The sequence below is a fragment of the Xenopus laevis genome, chromosome 9_10L (assembly GCF_017654675.1).
Source record: "Xenopus laevis strain J_2021 chromosome 9_10L, Xenopus_laevis_v10.1, whole genome shotgun sequence".
NCBI classification, from domain to species: Eukaryota; Metazoa; Chordata; class Amphibia; order Anura; family Pipidae; genus Xenopus; species Xenopus laevis.
Window position 1 is genome coordinate 656,314 of NC_054387.1, and position 19,350 is coordinate 675,663.

The following is a 19,350-nucleotide window of genomic DNA, read 5'->3' on the forward strand; positions in this document are numbered from 1 at the left end:
TAGAGTAGATTTATGGTGTATCTGTTGGAGTGGATTGGGGTGCTTTAACTTATCATAGTTCTTTTTATTAAGATATTGGCCATGAAACAAAGAAATCTTGGGACCCGTTTCAATATATATAATATATTTATACCTATATAATATCTACATTACTACTCTGAGCATTATGTGTTCTCTCTTTCTCTTGTATATGGGTTACATAATAAGACACTGCCAGGAACATAGAAGCCAATCAATTCAACAGGTAGTATTTACTGGTCACCTGTTAAAAAGCAAACATCCTATTGGATGCCATGGGTTCTTACACCTGGGCAGACTTAATTCCTTTTATTATATATGATTTATTCCTCAAGCAAACGACACAAACAAATTATCTTCAGGAGCTGAAAACAATGGAACCACAAAGGAGCAAATGCTTTTCTGATGGTTTTGCACAATAAAGAAGAGAGACTTTAATAAAGTATATTATGTGTGATAAATTTCACATTTAATCATTACTTGGCATATCTCTGGGCTCTACAGAATATTATTCCGCTAAAACAAATCTCTTCTGGTAAAAGACTAAAAAAAAAAATAAAAGTGGTGTCGGCAGAGCGCGGCGTTAAAGACTCCTCTAGAGGCAAAAGCATAAAATGCGTTTCCACCTTCTATTTATAAACCTGCCATTAGACTTGAGGAAAAGGTGTTGATTCAGTGAGCTACAGCTTCACATCATTCTTCATAGAGACCAGAGATTTTGGTTTCATGCAGACAAGTTGAGGAAACCGTTGCAGGAACAATTGGTACTCAGAGGATATTTAGGGACATGTCCAACACGTGGGGAAATGGATCAAGTAGCTAAATAGGATATCTTATCACCAAATTAGGGATTTCGAAAACAGAACACAGACGCATTTTGTAGGGTATTGCCATATTTGGAAGGTGCTGAGAGGGCACCAGTATATTCAATCTGCATGATTTGCTCTGCTTATTAGCATCCATCAATGTTTTTGTTTAGAGTTGACTGTGGAGTTGACCATGGGAGGGGTGACCATGTTGCATTATAGTTTAGGGCTGACTGCAGAAGGGGTATGATGTTCAACTGGTGTAGAAGTACCTTGATCACCTTCCATTGTCTTCCTCATGAAAACTCTAGTATAAATGTAGAAATTAATTTCATTGAAATGACTCCAGTGCATCTGGAAATTGCATTAAAATCAAATCAGGCCGAAGAGGTCTGGAATTCTTTATTTAGCATTTGTGGCTTCCTGAGTCTGACATTTTTGTTCTGCTGCTTCCTCCGGTTCATCATGAAAGACGTCTCTGGTCCATCTACTAAAGACCATCAGGTTGTTGAGGCTGCTGAGGCTGCTGCAGAAGTTGGACCGCTATTCTCAATACAGTGCCATGGTGCTAACTCTTCTAATGTCCATGTTTGCCCTCCTCGCTCACTGGATGGCGTGCGTCTGGTATGTCATTGGCCGCAAGGAGATGGAAAGTAATGACCCCGTCACCTGGGACATTGGTAAGCTTTGGAAGATTTAGATTCATTTTAGAGATTCACCTTTAATGGACACCATGGAATGTCTATAGGAAGACAAAGTACTAATTTGGTTATATATTATTGGTCGAATCTCACAAAACCTGACAAAGACAATGTCTAAATGTTTCATAATACAGACATGGGTAGAGACTATACACAGAGCTAATACAAATCAAAGGACAGTGTATTTCTTAGAAATGTATGTAAGTCAATACTGATTTTGCCTCCTGTCTCTTCAAAGGTTGGCTGCATGAGCTTGGGAAGAGACTTGAAGCCCCCTATATAAACAACTCCCTGGGCGGACCATCCATACGAAGTACTTATATTGCGTCCCTCTACTTTACCCTCAGCAGCTTGACCAGTGTTGGTTTTGGGAATGTGTGCGCCAATACCGATGCTGAAAAGATATTCTCCATATGCACCATGCTTATTGGAGGTGAGCTTCTCAATATCTTGATCTTGTCATATAGCTGCATGAAATACTGCCAAAAAGTAAGGACTATGGTGGAGAGATATTGGGCAGAATTTATCGCCCTGTTGAGTCTGCAGTACTGGTAAAAGTATCTAGCTTGTTACCAGCTAGAGGTTTGCAACAAACTCATAATGGACAATTCTCACCCTGCTGCATTGATTCGATATATTGGATCCCATAAGGCATCTTGCTACAAACACCATTCTTAGGTGCACAATCCCATTACCTCTTTTCTGTCTGAGCCCTGACCAAACAATACCAATGCTTACTGGCATGTCCAGAGTCAGGCCCAACTCAAGAGCCCACCACCCAGCCACCACCGCTCCCTGCTCTGCTGCACTACTTACTTCATGTCAATTCAGCTGCACCTCCAGGGGAAAAAAAATCAAAATGGCCATGGAGCTGACTTGCAAACAGGTGGTAAGGCTCAACAAGGTCGGGGCCCACAGTGAACCAGTGTGAACCTGGACATGTCCATTCCAGGTATCCTCATAGCAGCTGCTTTGGCATCTCCATGAATTGTAAAGGACTGTTTGGCTTCATAGCCTTTAAGTTGAACCCCTGCAGCCAGTTGATAATTAAATAAACCCATCACACCCTAAGTGATAATGTCTCCCATGTTTGTTTTCTCTGTTTACTTAACTGGAATGAGATATGTCCCCAAATGTGGGCTTAAAATGATCTCTCTGGGGTCTCAGAAAATTGTTCAAATAAAACAGATTTTGATTTGAGCAGGCTAAAGAAAACTGGAGGTTTGAATGGAGCAACAGATGGAGTAGTAGAGACAGGACAACCAATCCAGTTGATCTTAGCTAAGTAGAAGGAATACTTATCTGCCAACAGCTACATGGGAGCATTTCAGTTCTGCTTTACTCTGACACTGTAGGGAGAGAATCTACTAGGTCTTCTGGAGGGAGTTGGTTCCAAAGGAAGCAAAAAAAACATGAATATTGATAATCAGTTATACTTCTTCGTTTATTGCTTTAGAGTCACCTTCGTCCTCCTTTAACATACAGTGTAATACGTTCTCATTTCTTGTATCATTCCAATACTCAATGAGAAGTTTCATTTAAATGTAAAGAGCTGTTTTTCTCATTGAAGACTCATTGGGACGTTGATGAATCCCTAATACAGAGCTTGCTTTTGAACAGGGTGGATTATGATATTATGATGTTACATGGTCTCCTTGCTCTCCTGCAGCTCTCATGCACGCCGTGGTATTTGGTAACGTGACGGCCATTATCCAGCGCATGTACTCACGCCGTTCCCTCTATCACACCCGCATGAAGGACCTCAAGGACTTTATCCGTGTTCACCGGCTGCCACAGCAGCTTAAGCAGCGCATGTTGGAATACTTTCAGACAACCTGGTCTGTCAACAATGGTATTGATGCTAACGAGGTAGGTAGCAGTTTAATTAGGTTTTCCTTCCCCATGGAAATTGCATTATAATTTAGTCACAGACGAACAGCTGATTAAATCATCTGGTAAAACATTTAATCCAATTGTGAATAATATGTGAATGCCTTAGCTTTCTAATGGCAGAGACTAGTGACTATAAGAGAGGCAGCAGTTGCAGAATTGTGACAATTTTATATTGAGACGCAATGAATCCTTCTCTTTCTTCTGTTCCAGCTTCTGAAAGACTTCCCGGACGAGTTGCGTGCTGATATCGCTATGCACCTGAACAAGGACATATTGCAGCTTCCCGTGTTTGAGACTGCAAGTCGTGGTTGCCTGCGGGCCCTCTCGCTGCTCATAAAGACCTCCTTTTGCGCGCCAGGGGAATACCTTCTCAGGCAGGGAGATGCTCTCCAAGCCAATTACTTTGTCTGCTCAGGGTCTCTAGAAGTCTTGAAGGACGACATGGTGTTGGCCATTCTTGGTAATGTCACACTGCTGATGTGTAGTTAACAGAACCACTAAACATTATCTACAGTATTCATATCTGAAGTTGTTCATTTACCAGTTAATCGGGGCAGCATTGTTCCTTTTCTCCCATTGTCCCTATCACGTGTCTAGAACCTACAGCAACAAGTCAGAACTTACTGGTCCGCTCCAATTTAACTAATGAAAAGAAACATCTGAGTGTCTGTTATTGGTTTCTAGAATTCTTATTACTATTACATGTCCCTGTAGCATTGTTTGTTCCACAGGTAGAACTGGTCTATCATCAAAGTCATGGGGTCCTTATTATGTCACTACCTGCTGTGAGTCCTACCAAAAAATGATAACTTATATAGCACTCGACTGCACCTCCAACCTACCCAGTTAAAACCAAACATGTCTAGGACAGATTTTACATTTTTGGTCCCCTAGTCCAGCCATTGCCTTCATACTACTCGCCTCTGCACGAGACCTGCTAAGGAGCCACATTAGGGGACATTTCACAGCTGGCTCATGGCATGGCTCCCCAGCAATGAGGCATGTCACCCCTAAAACTGGGTCTTTCTGAACTTCCCACAAGTCCAGTTTTTGATGCATCAATCAGGGTTTTGCCACCAGATCCCTGCCAGGATTCCCACATGTCCCCCCAATGGCACACTGGAACAGCCAATAAATAAAGATCACTATAGAGTACAAGCAAAGTATATTCATTGTGCCAATATACAAAATACTTCCCTGGTGCTTCCGTTCAATGTATATTTCCAGCAGGAATCATTTGGTGCCCACGTATCTGAGATTCAGCCATTCCAAAGGCCTCTCTCTCCAGTTGGTGCTTCATTCTTCTAATGTCTCAAATACTTCTCACTCACCAAAAGCTAAAGAGCTTTACTGCTTAGAGCAGCTCTATCACAGCAGGATAATTAAAGGTCCCCATAGAATGACACTGTCGGGATTAATAAGGAATGTTCAGTCTATAAAACATATTCCATGATAACTTTCTGTAGTGCTGCGCTGATCTGGTTGCAGGAATGAGGCTTGTCCTTTAACTTCCAGGGCTTGAAGATTGTGTGGGTGACTAGAATCCTTAAACAAAGAATGATGAAATGCCAGCCTTTTAATTGGATACATGACATATGTGCATATCAACTTATGTTGCTTGTAACACATTTATAGACTAGAATTTCTCATTTGTTCCACAATCTACATCCAAGTGCATCTCATCATTATCAGCTTAACAGCTTGGGGCAGATGAAAAATATATTGTAGCAGGTGCTACTCACTGAATTCATTCCTCTACATTAAATCCAGTGATCACTGGCTGAACCAGAAGTTATTGCCCTCCCCCAGCAAAACCATTTTAGTTCCCCCTAAACTATGTATTGCAATTGCTTATCAATCACAGCCCCACTGGGACCCCTATACATCCCCCCTCCCCCAGATTGCTTCTTCTATAGTTACACCACCGTCTGCTTCTTCTTCTATAGTTACACCACCGTCTGCTTCTTCTTCTATAGTTACACCACCGTCTCCGTCTTCTTCTATAGTTACCCCACCGTCTGCGTCTTCTTCTATAGTTACACCACTGTCTGCGTCTTCTTCTATAGTTACACCACCGTCTGCTTCTTCTATAGTTAGGATTATACACACACACCAGTATTAATCCTGAGGCCTAATGAGTTTTCATTTTCTTTGTGCTGCAGGTAAAGGAGATCTGATTGGTGCCGATCTGTCCAACAAGGACCAGGTCATTAAAACAAATGCTGACGTGAAAGCTCTGACATATTGTGACCTGCAGTACCTCAGTCTTCGAGGACTTCTGGAAGTTTTGGAACTTTATCCTGAATATTGCAACAAATTCATGGCAGATATCCACCATGACCTGACCTTTAATCTGCGAGAGGGCAGTGAGACAAATGTAAGGATGTCCTTATTTAATAATACAATAATATCATCACATAAAGTTGCAGGTCTCTGTGATCTTCTTTTGGGCAACAGCAGCAACCAAAATACATGGAATTAATTCAATTTGCTTCCTATAATTATCTCTCAGAATGGTGATGGATGATGGATGTTTGTGGCACATGAGTCCATGACCATGTTGTTTTATCATGAGAAACCCAATAACCTTAAATTGTGATGTAATGCAACTATTGACTAAGAACGGTGGAGCTGACCTCATTTTCCCATAATAAGCCCAAGCCACTATATAATAAGACCCCTTATTTCTTAGACGTCTGGGCACCCTGGGAATAATCAGTTTCTGATAGTCTCCACTGAAACCTGTATAAGTACAAGATGGCCTAAAATATCTTCATGTGAAGGCACCAGGTTCCTTAGAGATGTGAGTAAAGGTGTAAGTAAAGGTAGAAGAACCCGTTGCCAACACAGGAACCAACCTGGATCTCTAAAAACCCAAAGTCTTCCCTCCTGGGACCAAAGTCTTAGACTTTACAAATAGCTTTGTTTGAAGCCACAGTTCCTCCTGATCAATATACTTTTATAAAGGTGTTAAAACCTATACAAATAACCAGTAAAGATTGATGTAGAAGAAGCATATTTATAAAGCACCATTTTATTCTTATATGTTAATTAACACTCTTCTTTGTGACTGCAGAAATCGTTATGTACGATCCATTACAAAGGGCAAATCAGTGCAAATATTGCTAATGTTCTTCACTACCCAAGTCATGGCATAATAACTCTAATTCAAATTGAGAAACACAAAACATATATATATATATTGTAAATTTGATAAACACAAGCCTTATTGAAGTACCCACTTGCTTTATAAAGTGACTTACATTGACTATGTTTTCTATAGATTAGAACCGCAGGGTTAGGGTTAGACTGTAAGTGTCAAACTAGTAAAGCAATTTGTTTTCTTGTTTCTCAGGGTTGTTACAGAGTCTCTCGCTCCCCACGTCTATCTCAGGTATCTGATTCGTGTTCCTTTCTAGTTTTATGCCTTTGTTTTTCTAGTACACTACAGCATTTATAGCACAGCATTTATAGCACAGCATTTATAGCACAGCATTTATAGCACAGCATTACATAGAAGACAACAGCATTAGAGGGTTTCTCTTTAAAGAAAGCCATTTATCTCTGATGCCTCAGTGACCTGAATCTCTTGAAACATCTCTGCAACGTCTTATGCACATGATTATTATTATTTTCTTCTTTGTAAACGGCAAAAATAGAATCGAAAATTGTACAATAATGGAAAGCGATCTACAGAGAGATTATTATGGAAAATATCATTGCTCCACTTAAACATTATAAAAGCTAGGCTTTGAAATGCTGAAACCTACAAGAAATGGGTCACGATTGAAACATAAGGTTTTAATGGAGAAAGACTAGTCCTTACGTGTAGTTTTGTTCTATATGATGTTGAAAAATGTTGACTGTAGGGGGGACCCATCCATTGTATAATACAGTCTTAATCTGCCACTGGTAAAATGAATATTTACATATTTATCTACACCCAAAAAATCATGAGCACTTTTGCACTTTGCATACATTGTCTGTTTTTAGTGGTTTCTGAGCTATTTGCCGTTGTTGTCAGTTTTAGACTGCTGATACCAGGCTATGGGCTCTACAGCTCTCTTTGAAGGGCGTGTGATGGTCTCTGTCTGGGTTGTCAGTATAAAATGCTGAGGGTAAATGGGCATCATTGTATCAATGTATCGTAGCCTCGTCCTGAATCTGGTGCCACTCCGGACAAGAAACTGTCGTCGATCTTGGAAGATAGTGATGAGACCGATGATTTCTTCCGTCATTCACCTGCCACCATGAACCGCAGAAAACTGCTTCTCCCCAGCCTTAACAGCCCTATTCGGAGGGGCTCCCTCAGCAGTCTCCTTGGCGATGACTTGCGACAGTTTCACGCCTACAGGCGCAACTGCCGCTCACCAGCCCGAAGCAGCCAGGGCAGAAGCCCCTCTCCCCAGTGCCGCAAAGCAGAGAGAGTGACTGACACAGAGGCCTCACGGAAGCCGGCCAACCTTCTCATCCCTGCCGTAAACACATACGCTCCCCCAAATTTAAGCCCTCGGTGAGTTTCAGATGCCTCGCCTTGTATACGTTCTTCTTCAAGCATTCCTGCACTTTGACTGCATCTCTCTTCTGATGATGTGTATATGAATGTTAGTTCCTGCTGACCCTTTTATAGCTGAATTATTTCACTTTTTGTTTTCTAACTCCCCAGGGTGGTGGATGGAATAGAGGACAGCGGAGGGGGATCTGAGAGCCAGACTTTTCAATTCAACGTAGACAACCCTCGAGCGAGATCTCCCACCAGACAGTCTCTGGGCGCAGGTAAAAGGTTTCGATTAATGTGCAAATCGCCTGTCTAAGGGGAAAAAGTGGATTCTTTAAAAAAAGTGTTTTTTTATGGGGTGGTTATATCTTTCTATCCAATGACAGTCCCCTATGTAGTATTGACATTCAACGTTATCATCATTGGACCTTTGTTGGCAACACAAACCCATCATGCTACAAACTACATAATGACAGTAATACACGCGATTATTATTATTTATCATTTATATCATGCCAACAGTACTAAGCTGCAAATTAAAATGAATTACAGGGATAGCAGTGGGCACACGGGCTGTTTGATTGGGAATCAATGACTACCCGGGGCTTGATTAACTACAACTTCACGCTATTAAACCATCATTTCTGACTGCTAATTTAATCATTTAATAGAGGGACAATGAATATGCAAGATGTGCAGGACCAGTGATTTATTTTGGTTCCAAATGAAGGGTTCCCTGATTGCAGTAACCCTGGAATTATTCCTTTTTTTATTGCATTTATTTCACCTGGGTCGCAGCCAAATTCAATACCATTGCATATCTGAATAGTTTATAGTATTCTGAATTTAATTGCCTGCACAAATCATTGTGAAAAAAAGAAACGACAGACTTGGACATTACACTTGAATACGGCTCATGTTTAAAAAAGGTTGGGGGTCTCCTGATTTACAACGGGGTCGTGCAATTAAGGAAATCACACGTGGAACGCAATGGACAGTTCCTAATGACACAACTGCTGACGAGTCAGGGAATTAGTGGGAATAAATGAAAGTTGTGCTGATGTAGGAATCAGGGACAAGGCTAATTAGAGTGGAACAAATGAAGGCAAATCATTGGTGGAGAAAAATGTAGTTATAAAAACAGACAGCAAACTTGTTATCAGCCTCAATACCAGACAGCCCCAAGATAATAAATCCTCAACATGTCTGATAACAATACCGGAAATATAAGCCCAAATCAAGTCTTCCTTCAGGTTGAGCTGTCTCATGACACCAGGTCTTCATGGCCATAGACTAAAGGCTCAATCATGGGCAATAAATCTAGTTAGGGTGTTTCTAGAACAGACTAGACAGGGACTGTAGATCAGCAAACTAGGAGTAAAATACAATATCTGGAATATAAACTTAATCTACGGTCAATTGAGTCTGCCTTTTGCACTTGCTTTTTACCTTTACAATGGAAATGCTTTCTGGTATCGGCTGTGCCAGGATCTGTTCCAGCAGATGTTTCTCCTTGTTCCTTTGTATTCTGCCTCATTGACATGCAGGAGAAATGGGAGCAGGTCTTTGGGATATAAAGGGAATGAACTGGATCTGTATCTGTTGAACCAGTGGCTGTTGTATGAAGGGTTCATTGCCAAGTAAAGCACTTTAAGTAGATTCTATGATTTTTCCTTGCCAACAATGTGCAATGGAGTCTTTAGTATTTATGTTGAATCTGTAGAAAAGGGCCAAAACGAGATGATCTTTTGTTAAAATTAATCTAAAACTGGGAATACACTTTGACCGATAACTCATGGCTGATCCATCTGGAGTCAGCAGCCTTTATCGGCCCGTGTAGGGAAACCGTTAGAAGGTTCTCAGCGTGCGGCTACATGTTCTGCCGTTTCTCTTTTATTAAATGATGTGGCTGGGATTAGTTGGATTTAACCTTAAAAGATCTGCTGGGAAAGAGGCAATCGCATTAGCCATAATGAATAGTGCAAGCAATGGTTCCACAAGTGACATCACAAAATGACATAATCCCAACATTTATCATGATGGAATGGCCGTGACAAGGCAGACAAATAGATAGGATCTACCATGGGCACATTTTCATATGTTCTTCTCTAGCTCCCATTGCTGCTGGAAGCTGGTCTAAACTAGGAATGGAAAAAACTGACTGTTTTTAGCTAAACTGCCACATCCAGTATCAGGGTACTAGGCCATGCACTGGTGGACTCACATGGGGTGCTGTTTTGTGCCCACATAACCTATTTTCTAATGCAAAAATGCCCACGTCTAGTTGTCCAGATAAATGAAACCACGTGGCTTAAGGGTTTAGATTTGGAGAGAGCCAAACGCTACAAAAGTATGGAATGTGACCAAATGCCATCACATTTAACCAAACACAAGTCTTGGTGTTCCCTACAAAGACTGTTTGGCACTGAGGGAAAATCAGCCCATTAAATTTGGGAATGAGAAGGGAACATAAAACACTATATACACAATATATTATATATATATATATATATATAATATTTGCATTGTTTCTTACGATGTTCCATATGTTCTACTGCATTGCATTGAGCTAACAGACAAAACGTTCATTTTACTTTACTCAATTGTCTCCTGTTTTAGGGATAAATGTGATGAATCCACTCTTGGCCACCGAAGCAGAAGAAATCAAGCAAAACATCTGCAAACTGAACCTAGAGGTAAGAGATCCACACGGGGGTCCATTGCTGGTCAATTTGGTTTTGTCTTTACAACCAACATATTGACTGGACATGAAGGTAGAAACTTTATATTCTTTATAAATCTAGTGAGTGTCCCCCAGCTTGTCATTTACTTAAATAGAATTCATTTTGAACTAGAGGCACCTGGCAATTTCCATTCTAGTGAGTGACAGGCGGCACGAGCAGTAGTGAAATTATAGCTATAAATATATAAATATATACAGGAGAGATAAGAATGTTTACACGGCTGGTTCCATTGTTGCCTGGAGCTGTTGTTTGCCAAGGATTTGTACAGGCCCGTTTCTCATTATTTTGTTAACAAATAATAATGAATATTTATGAATTATGGGTTAGATTTAAAATAATGACATGAATAAAAGCAACTTTAAATAGAAGAAAAAAAAGGAAAAGTCTTAGTTGCCCTTGACGTTGCAGTTCTATGAGAACATTTGCTGCTCATCTCATCAATTGAGTCTTCCGGCATTAGGCTTATACAATATCTAGTGGAATTAAGTCAAAGGCAACTGGACATTTAGAGGATTTTATTTCCTTGAAAACGTTTCACCCCTCATCCGAGTGGCTTCTTCAGTTCAACTGAGTGATAGGGAATTCCCCCAGGATTTAAACCCTTGAGGGAAGTAAAATCACGGACATCCAATCGCAATGGTTCCATTGAACTTCACAATGGGCAAAAGGCTTGTGTTATTTAAGACAATACAATGAGGATTTTGAATCTAACTTGATCCAGTGACATCACATAAATTATGATGGACATGGTAGTGGTAGTGGTGGAATGCATGGAATCATACAATGATAAGGTAACTGACATTCAATTGATTTCTATGAAACGTATGTATTTGTGTGCTCTTTGTAGATAAACAATCTGAACCAAGAAGTGTCCCAGCTGAGCAAGGAGCTTCAGCACATGATGCATTTACTCCAAACCCTTCTGGCTGCCCAGCAGTACAATTGCGCCATCGGATGTCCATACACAGTTCAAGTGTTGTCCACTCCACCATCGGCTCATCTGGGTTTCAATGATCAGCAGGCAAGATCTGGCTACAACGCAGCCCACCCTGTGCATCTCGTACAGGAATCCCCAATGCAGAGAACAGTGGGACATGCACCGTTTCCTTCTGACATTGGATACACCCAAATCCATTTTGTCTCTCCAGACGCTTGCCCAAGGCCATTAGACCCAGAGAATTTCTACTCTTCAAGGGACTGGGGCTACATTCCTACTAACACACTTTGTACAACTGGGACACCTTTGTCTCATGAAGAAATGGAAAGGGCCAGGTTACTACAATACACAGAAGAAGTGACACCCATTCAACAGACTTCTTGTTACGGTTCTCCAGCCTCAGGACCTCCCGTCATTGGTCACTTACCTATGACCTCTATGAGTTCTGTACATTCCTTCACTGACGGCCCAAATGAAAACAGCTCCCCCCAGACAACTTCCAGCAGTGACCCTAGAACTCCGACCTGACTTGGCACAACTAATAGCAGAAGCATCTGTGATTGGGAGTTGAGGGTGCTATGCTGATAGTATAGGAGTAGAACCTCAGTGGAATGTAGTCTTTACTGAAGCACAAGAAACCAAACCAATATTTCTGTAGAAGGTTTCATTTCTAGCTGCATGTTAGACTAGATATCTTAGAATACCAGGACTTTTCTGAATCCAACACACAAGGCTCAGCAGATAAGAAGTTCTGCTAATTAGTCCCGAAAGCGTAAAGTCATTGTCTCAGCACAGTCGTCTCATGATCAAAGAGCAAACCCACGTTTTCAAAAAATATCTTTCAATGTGTTTTATACGGAGAGGCAGAGCTTCATAGCTACCACAATGTTGTTCTCTAATAAGGTCTATTTATCAACCCTTGTCAGGAAAGACCGTTATGTCCACCCTACAAACTAGAAACTGCTCTGCTCGTAGAATCTATACAGGCCCAATGGGTTCTACAAAAGCCAGGCAGATACTGGAACATACTGAAAGGATTTGATTTTTGGGGGCAGATTTAGCAAAAACAACCAACTTGTTAGATGTATTTACCATTTATGCACAAATACTAATTTGTATGTACCATGGGTCAAAAGGGAAGGGGGCAGAAGCCTTTTTTAAGTATATACTGTACGGATGGAGGTTCACTTCATATGAGGAACCTAGACAAGGCTTGACAATCAATTGAGTCATTATGTTACATCACCCCCAGTACTGAGGACTAAGAGGAGGGAAAACTGTACAAGTAAAGATCCTGTAAAATGTGTTTTCCCATCTTGTATAGAGAAGTCGCCGGTGCAGATGTGCGTGTGAAAACAGCTATGCAAACAGAGCCACTAGGGTTGCTCCAAATCCAGGATTCGGTTTTGACCCTTTTCAGTAGGATTATGTCTTTATTCTCATCCATGTGCCCTGAAAGTTGACAGGAGAATGCAAAAACCGGAGGGGGGGGGATTCTTTTTTATTTAATTAACTGGTCCACTGGCCACCTCTGAATGAAACATCAAGAGCTCACAGTCAGCTTGGGAAGAATGAACGAGACCTCATAAAGAAATGATGTTCATTAGAGAAGAATTACTAATTTAGCTTAAACTTGAATCTCATTCATTTATTATGAGCGGAGTGCCATTGGCCGTACTGGCTCTGCCTCGTCTCCAGCATTCAAGCCAATAATAAACATACAAACGTCACAACTTGATGCCATTTAACTGCAATATTAAAAATCGGACAACTTGGAGTATTTCCCCCATGTTAAGTGAGTGCAGGCGTCTCAGTCTGCAAACAGGGCACTATATTTGGCAGCTACAACTTTATTTTTTCGAATGGAGAAGGAAATGTATATTTGTTCTCCCATTGCCTTGATTCTGTATAGGTGTTCCTGCCTCATCTTGCAATTTAAAGGGGTAGTTCACCTTAAAATGACGGTCCCTTCTCAATAATATCATTGCAATGGGTACAATAGACTTCCCCCACCATAGCTATAGACTGACGCTGGCCATTCTCCAGGTGGGACAATCACAGTACTAGTATTAAAAGTACCATGGCAAGGTAGGCTTTACCTGGAGCCAGCGCCCCACTATCAGCAGACTAACTTGCTACACACGTGGGACCCAAATATTATGTCTTCTAACAGTGGGGCATCATGGCTGTCAGTGGCTCCAGATAAAGCCTAATGAAATCCCAGCTGTCATACCCAACTGTCCTGCCCTCTCTACTGGCTCTCCAGCGTGGGAAGCCTGTTGGGACAATAGGTGCCCTTTAATTTAGGAGCCATATTAAGAGAATAAGAAGCCCATTTAATCATCATCAAAAATTGACACAAGTCTGAACTCACAAAGAAAGATGTGCTTGGCCTACACTAAATCAAAAAGCTGATCTAAATTACCTTCTGCATCTCATGCAGAGGTGAATTTAAGTAGCCATGATTGATTTAATATTCGTTCCTTGTCTACCTCCAAATGGAAGTACAATGAATGAGATTCTCTTACTTAATTATTTAGGTCAAGGACAGAGTCATTTTAACGTCCAACATTTTAGCACATGATCAAGGAAAAATATTCATCATTGGCCTCGTTATTTCCAAAGCCATGAGAACGTTCAACGATTCCGAATGAGTGGCTCAAGCCAGCAGTCTCTACATGAATACAACACACAGGCACGGATGTGTAATACGTTGTGGACACTTGTGAGGAGGGTGCAGCTTATTGTTATGCCTTACTGCATGTTTTAGACAAAAGTCAATGTAATGTTATGACCATTTGATGGACCGCATGGGCCATGCCTTTGTAACAATGCGTTTTCCGGCCTTGCACATAATGTCTGTTGAATTCCTAGTTTTCCAGTGATCTTTGGAGAATTACCGTTCAATTTACTAATATTTTTCTACGAATAGTGGTTTCCCAGACTGCTGAACTGACTAGCACACATTTGTTTGGCTTCTTTCTTCCAGAACATTTAATAAGAAAGTTTTGGTGTACCCTATACTTGAAGGGGTCTACTTTATATGGGTAGAAATATAAATGACACTGCACCTATGATATCTAATTATTAGATAAATTATGAGATACTGTAGGGTCTGACAGGGGTAAAGGCAGAAATCCTGGTGAGCCACACCACGCTGGGCTTGTCCATCTACATAGCATTTTGCTTGATTTATCCATTCCCATGACCTGCCCTATCACAAACTTCTTGACCATCAATGAGATATTTGCCCTGCAAACCCTCTCTAGGTAGTTCTGATGATTACAACCAACTTATCTTTATAGACTTTGTGAAATAACAAAGCAAGAGAGTAGGCTTCCCTATAAAAGCCATGCACAAATCTGAAGAGGTCCAAGTGCAAGGAGGAATTGGCAGTTTCACATGCTCTCATGTTTTAGCTTTGCCATTGAAATAGATCGTGGCCCTAGAAGAAACCTACTGGTGCCCCTTGGAGATAAGATAAACCCTCTCCCATTAGTGCCGCTGCTGCTACATAGCATTCCTTCTTTAGCTGCCATGGTAACACCATTGTTACATTATTTAAGCCCAGGAAAAACCACAATTGGAAACCTCTTAGAACTAATGTGCTCATGAAGCACCCGCTGGAGTGGAAGTGGCCTCTCTTAAGTGGTGCTTTATGTATGGCCAACATGTTTGCATGGTGTTACCAAGGCTTTCATCTTCTTCATGTTACAGGGATTCACCAAACCTTGATTCTCCCAAATACACAAAACATTGGCCAAGTAACAAACCCCTAATTTCTATATTTAAATAGGGTCCAAATCCCAAAAAAATGCATCACCCTCCATTATCCAGTTCTTTTATCCCTCTCTGTGCTGTACTCTTGCCTTAACACATGAAACCAGCATGGTGGCACCTCATTTCATCTGGCACATAAAAGGGTTCAAACCATAGGATTGGGTGGGAGCCAGTGCATTTGTAGTCTTGTCCAACCCCATTGGCTGCACCTCCTTTGCCCCATTAGACCTAAAATTGTCTGAAAATAAATGACTTGTTGGAATGTATTTGAGGAGCTGTGCCAAAATCTCTCTGCGGCTATTTGTGGGCTCTGCTTCCTTGTCATCTCATTGACTTGGACCATAAAGTAGGTACAATTCCAAAATGAAACCACATTCACTTTATATGAGCTTTTTCTTTTTCTGCTTCTTCTTCTTCTTGCATGTGATTGTAAATCAAAAAGGCAACTAGTTTAGGAATCTGCCGGTTAGGTTTTGGTAGATCAAGGCTACATTAAATTAAAAAATATATATATATATATATCAGATATTTAGACGAATAAGTGAGATTGCTACTCAGAATATAACTATGTAACCCTGTTGAATGCTGAATGGGGCAAAGGAAGAGTTAATATTGGCTGGATTTCAGCAAACGGCGATTAAGAATGTAACATTTATGACGTGCCTCTTATTTATTCGCATGTGCTTTTATATCAAATCTCAAATAAATTCTATTTTTACACTAAAACCACAGGAGTGACTTTTTTTGTTTAAAGGGATGACGCAGGGTTAGTTGCAATTAGTCGCTGTGTTCTGGGGATCAAGCTATAGGGAAGAGTATGACGAGTGTAGTATGAAAGTCAATGGAACATCGGGATTCTTTTTAATATTGTGTCCAAATGCACTTTTTTGGATGAATTATCCCTATTGACTTTGGAAGTCCCTCCAGTCCCACTGAGTTCTCTGTCACAGACACTAACGAGCAATATGATGATTCATTTATGCCTCTATACTATATATATATATATATATATATATATATATATATATATATATATATATATATATATATATATATATATACTGTGTGCAGGGGATGCATTTAAAGTGACCAGCCCCTAACGTTTTATTTCCCGTTCAGTCCCGGCCTTTATTATTTTCCCATTAACAATCACTAATAAATATTTGTTTTGGGAGAGAAACAAGGGAGAACTGATCCATGGGGAAAAGCATAATGGAAAGGAACGGTTATAATAATGTCGTTTTATTGAGCCGTGATGTGTAACAATAGGAGGGGTTCCTGCAATGGGTTTTGAATAAAAGGAACAGTAAATGGAGCTGAATAACAAGTGGCGAGTTCCTGGCGGATATTGAGCTCAAGTCTAATTTTAATGCAAATTTGTGGAACATGATGGGAAATGAGAATTCGGCCGACTAGTCTTTGTTCTTCCCTTTCATCCCCCTTCTCTGGCTCCACACGCAGAATATTAACCCCCAGCATTCCAAGCTAATGGACAATCAGAGCTTTCCCGAGATACAGAAAAACTCTACTTCCACCTCCCAAGGCCACTATTAAAGGATAAGAGAAAACTGGAGAATATACTGAGGTCCCGCCCTATGATCATGACCCATTTGGAGTCAAGTGATGAATCAAGAATCAAGTGAATTTTAACCCCACGTGCAGTGGCGTAACTAGATATTACTGGGCCCCACAGCAAATTATTTTTCAGGCCCCCAAAATGTTTAGAAGTTGACTTGTTTCTCCAATATTTATTGAAATTGTATATGAATTAGGGCCTCATGGGGCCCCTATACCTCCTGGGCCCCCCTGGAGCCGCAGGGTCTGCTTCCTCTATAGTTACACCCCTGCCCACGTGCACCCTCCTATTGGGATATCCCTTCCCAGGGAACAGAGAAAGTCCCATTGGGAATCCCGAGTAGAGAAAATCACAGGCAGATTTTGTTTAATGGCAGGAACATTAATAATGAAGTCATTGGATGATGCACCTTGTAAGTGACCTCATTTCCACTGTGGGGTTAAACTTTATACTTGTCAGCCATGTTCATTCTACTCATTATTCTACTTATTATTTTACTTTTTATTCTACTTATTATTCTACTTATGTCACCATTAAATGACAAACGCTTGCTGTAAAGATCCTCCCAACTCGTCTCCACAATTGCATAAGTGATTTAACAGTCAGATTTTTCAATTGGGTCTTCATTATTGATTTTTTCTTCTGACTCTTTCCAGCTTTCAAATGAGGGTCACTGACCCAATGTAAAAAAACAAATGCTCTGTGAGGCTACACATTTATTTTTCTATTACTCGTCTTTCTATTCAGGCTTCTCCTATTCATATTCCAGTCTTTTATTCAAATTATAGCATGGTTGCTAGGGGAATTTGGACCCTAGCAACCAGACTGCTGAAATTACAAACTAGAGAGCTACTGAATAAAAAGCTAAATAACTCAAAAACTACATTTAATATAAAATGAAAACCAATTGCAAATTGTCTCAGAATATCCCTCTCTACATTATATTAAAAGTTAATTTAAAGGTGAACCACCCCTTTACCACTGGTCCCCAGAAAATGACACTGATTATTAATGGGAGAGGATGTTGTGTATTTGCACCAAAAGTGCTTACTATGTACCCCAAAACCACGCCCAGCATCTGTTAATATTTCTACTTATTTATTTCTAAGGAGTTCAAAGAGGACTTTCCGTGGGTCATGTGGGTGCTACAGTCACTGCATTAATTCTGCAGACCAGTTGCTTATTTGTGTATAAATACCTCCCAACATGTGAAAAATGAAAAAAAAAGGGACAAAAAGATTTGCCACATTTTGGCCACACCCATTTTATGGCCACACCCCCTAAATACCCCGTCTGTTTTACAAGCTTAGGAAGGTTATGGAAAGTCTGACCACATAGCTGGGGTTTTGCTAATGAAGGTGCAGCTACCCCTTTAAGCTCTAAATCTCCCAAGACATCTGCTTATCTTAAATTGTTACAATTGTATCTCAGTGCAGGTGCTGGGTATTCTGGGCTCTCTGACAAAACCCTCTTGTTTAATTATGTTTCAGAAACTTTGTATATGGTTCTTTGTATCTTTTTCAGTGCAGGAGATCGAAGGGGATTTTTTTTTTGGACTTCCCCATGAAACACTGGACGGTTGGGAGGTATGTGAGTAAATTGTTCTACACTGAGTTTCCCATGAGAGTGAGTTTACTAGCAGTCCATTCAGCTCAACACACTCCCAGGAATTTACACGGATTATTAGTGGGAGAGGTTGCAGAGTTGTGGATTTGCCAAGTCGAGGGTTACCCCAGAACTAAAGGTGCTTACTCTGTACCAACATCGGACTAGGGGAGTCCAGGCCACTGGGGCTGCCAATTCAGGGACCACACACCCCACCCAGGCCCCCAAACCCCCCTCCCAGCGAGTCCCTTCCCATCTTTATACACAGGCCAGAAGGCTTAGATAGTGAGTTGGGGCCAGTGGGGCAACTGGGTTTCTCCAAATTATCCCAATCTGACCTTGTTATACACCCAAACAACTCATTACTGCTGACATTGATACTTATTTATTTCTGAAGAGTTCAACGACAACTTTCCCTTGCAAGCTTGTCCCACACTCTCCCTCCCTACAGACACAAACTTTTTCCATTTTTCCTGATTTTCCCACGAGAGTGAGTTTACTACCAGGAATTTACCTCTACACACTCCCAGGAATTTCAGGTTGAGGGTAACCCCAGCACTAAAGTTGCTTACTAGTCGGCACCCACAAAACCACTCTGCTCCTACTAACATTGTGTATTCTGTTTGTACGAGTTTCCCATGAGAGTGAATTTACTACCAGGAATTTAGCTCAACACACTCCCAGGAATTCCCACTGATTATTAGTGGGATGTGGAGTTGTGGATTTGCTCTGCTCCTACTAACATTGTGTATTTTGTTTGTACAAGTTTCCCATGAGAGTGAATTAACTACC

At 40.8% G+C, this 19,350-nt stretch overlaps 1 protein-coding gene across 1 annotated transcript in view; it reads left to right on the forward strand.

Annotated features, from left to right (window-relative positions):
- The window catches only part of kcnh4.L (potassium channel, voltage gated eag related subfamily H, member 4 L homeolog), a 54,480-nt gene extending 38,377 nt beyond the window's left edge, over window positions 1–16,103 (forward strand). Inside the window, exons 7-16 of the mRNA XM_018234682.2 lie at window positions 1,297–1,504; window positions 1,764–1,958; window positions 3,195–3,394; window positions 3,629–3,878; window positions 5,581–5,795; window positions 6,774–6,812; window positions 7,570–7,931; window positions 8,085–8,194; window positions 10,536–10,612; window positions 11,508–16,103. Of these exons, the coding sequence (XP_018090171.1) occupies window positions 1,297–1,504; window positions 1,764–1,958; window positions 3,195–3,394; window positions 3,629–3,878; window positions 5,581–5,795; window positions 6,774–6,812; window positions 7,570–7,931; window positions 8,085–8,194; window positions 10,536–10,612; window positions 11,508–12,125 (2,274 nt within the window). The 3' untranslated portion in view covers window positions 12,126–16,103. The remainder of the gene's footprint in view (window positions 1–1,296; window positions 1,505–1,763; window positions 1,959–3,194; window positions 3,395–3,628; window positions 3,879–5,580; window positions 5,796–6,773; window positions 6,813–7,569; window positions 7,932–8,084; window positions 8,195–10,535; window positions 10,613–11,507) is intronic.
- Window positions 16,104–19,350: the final 3,247 nt, after the last annotated feature.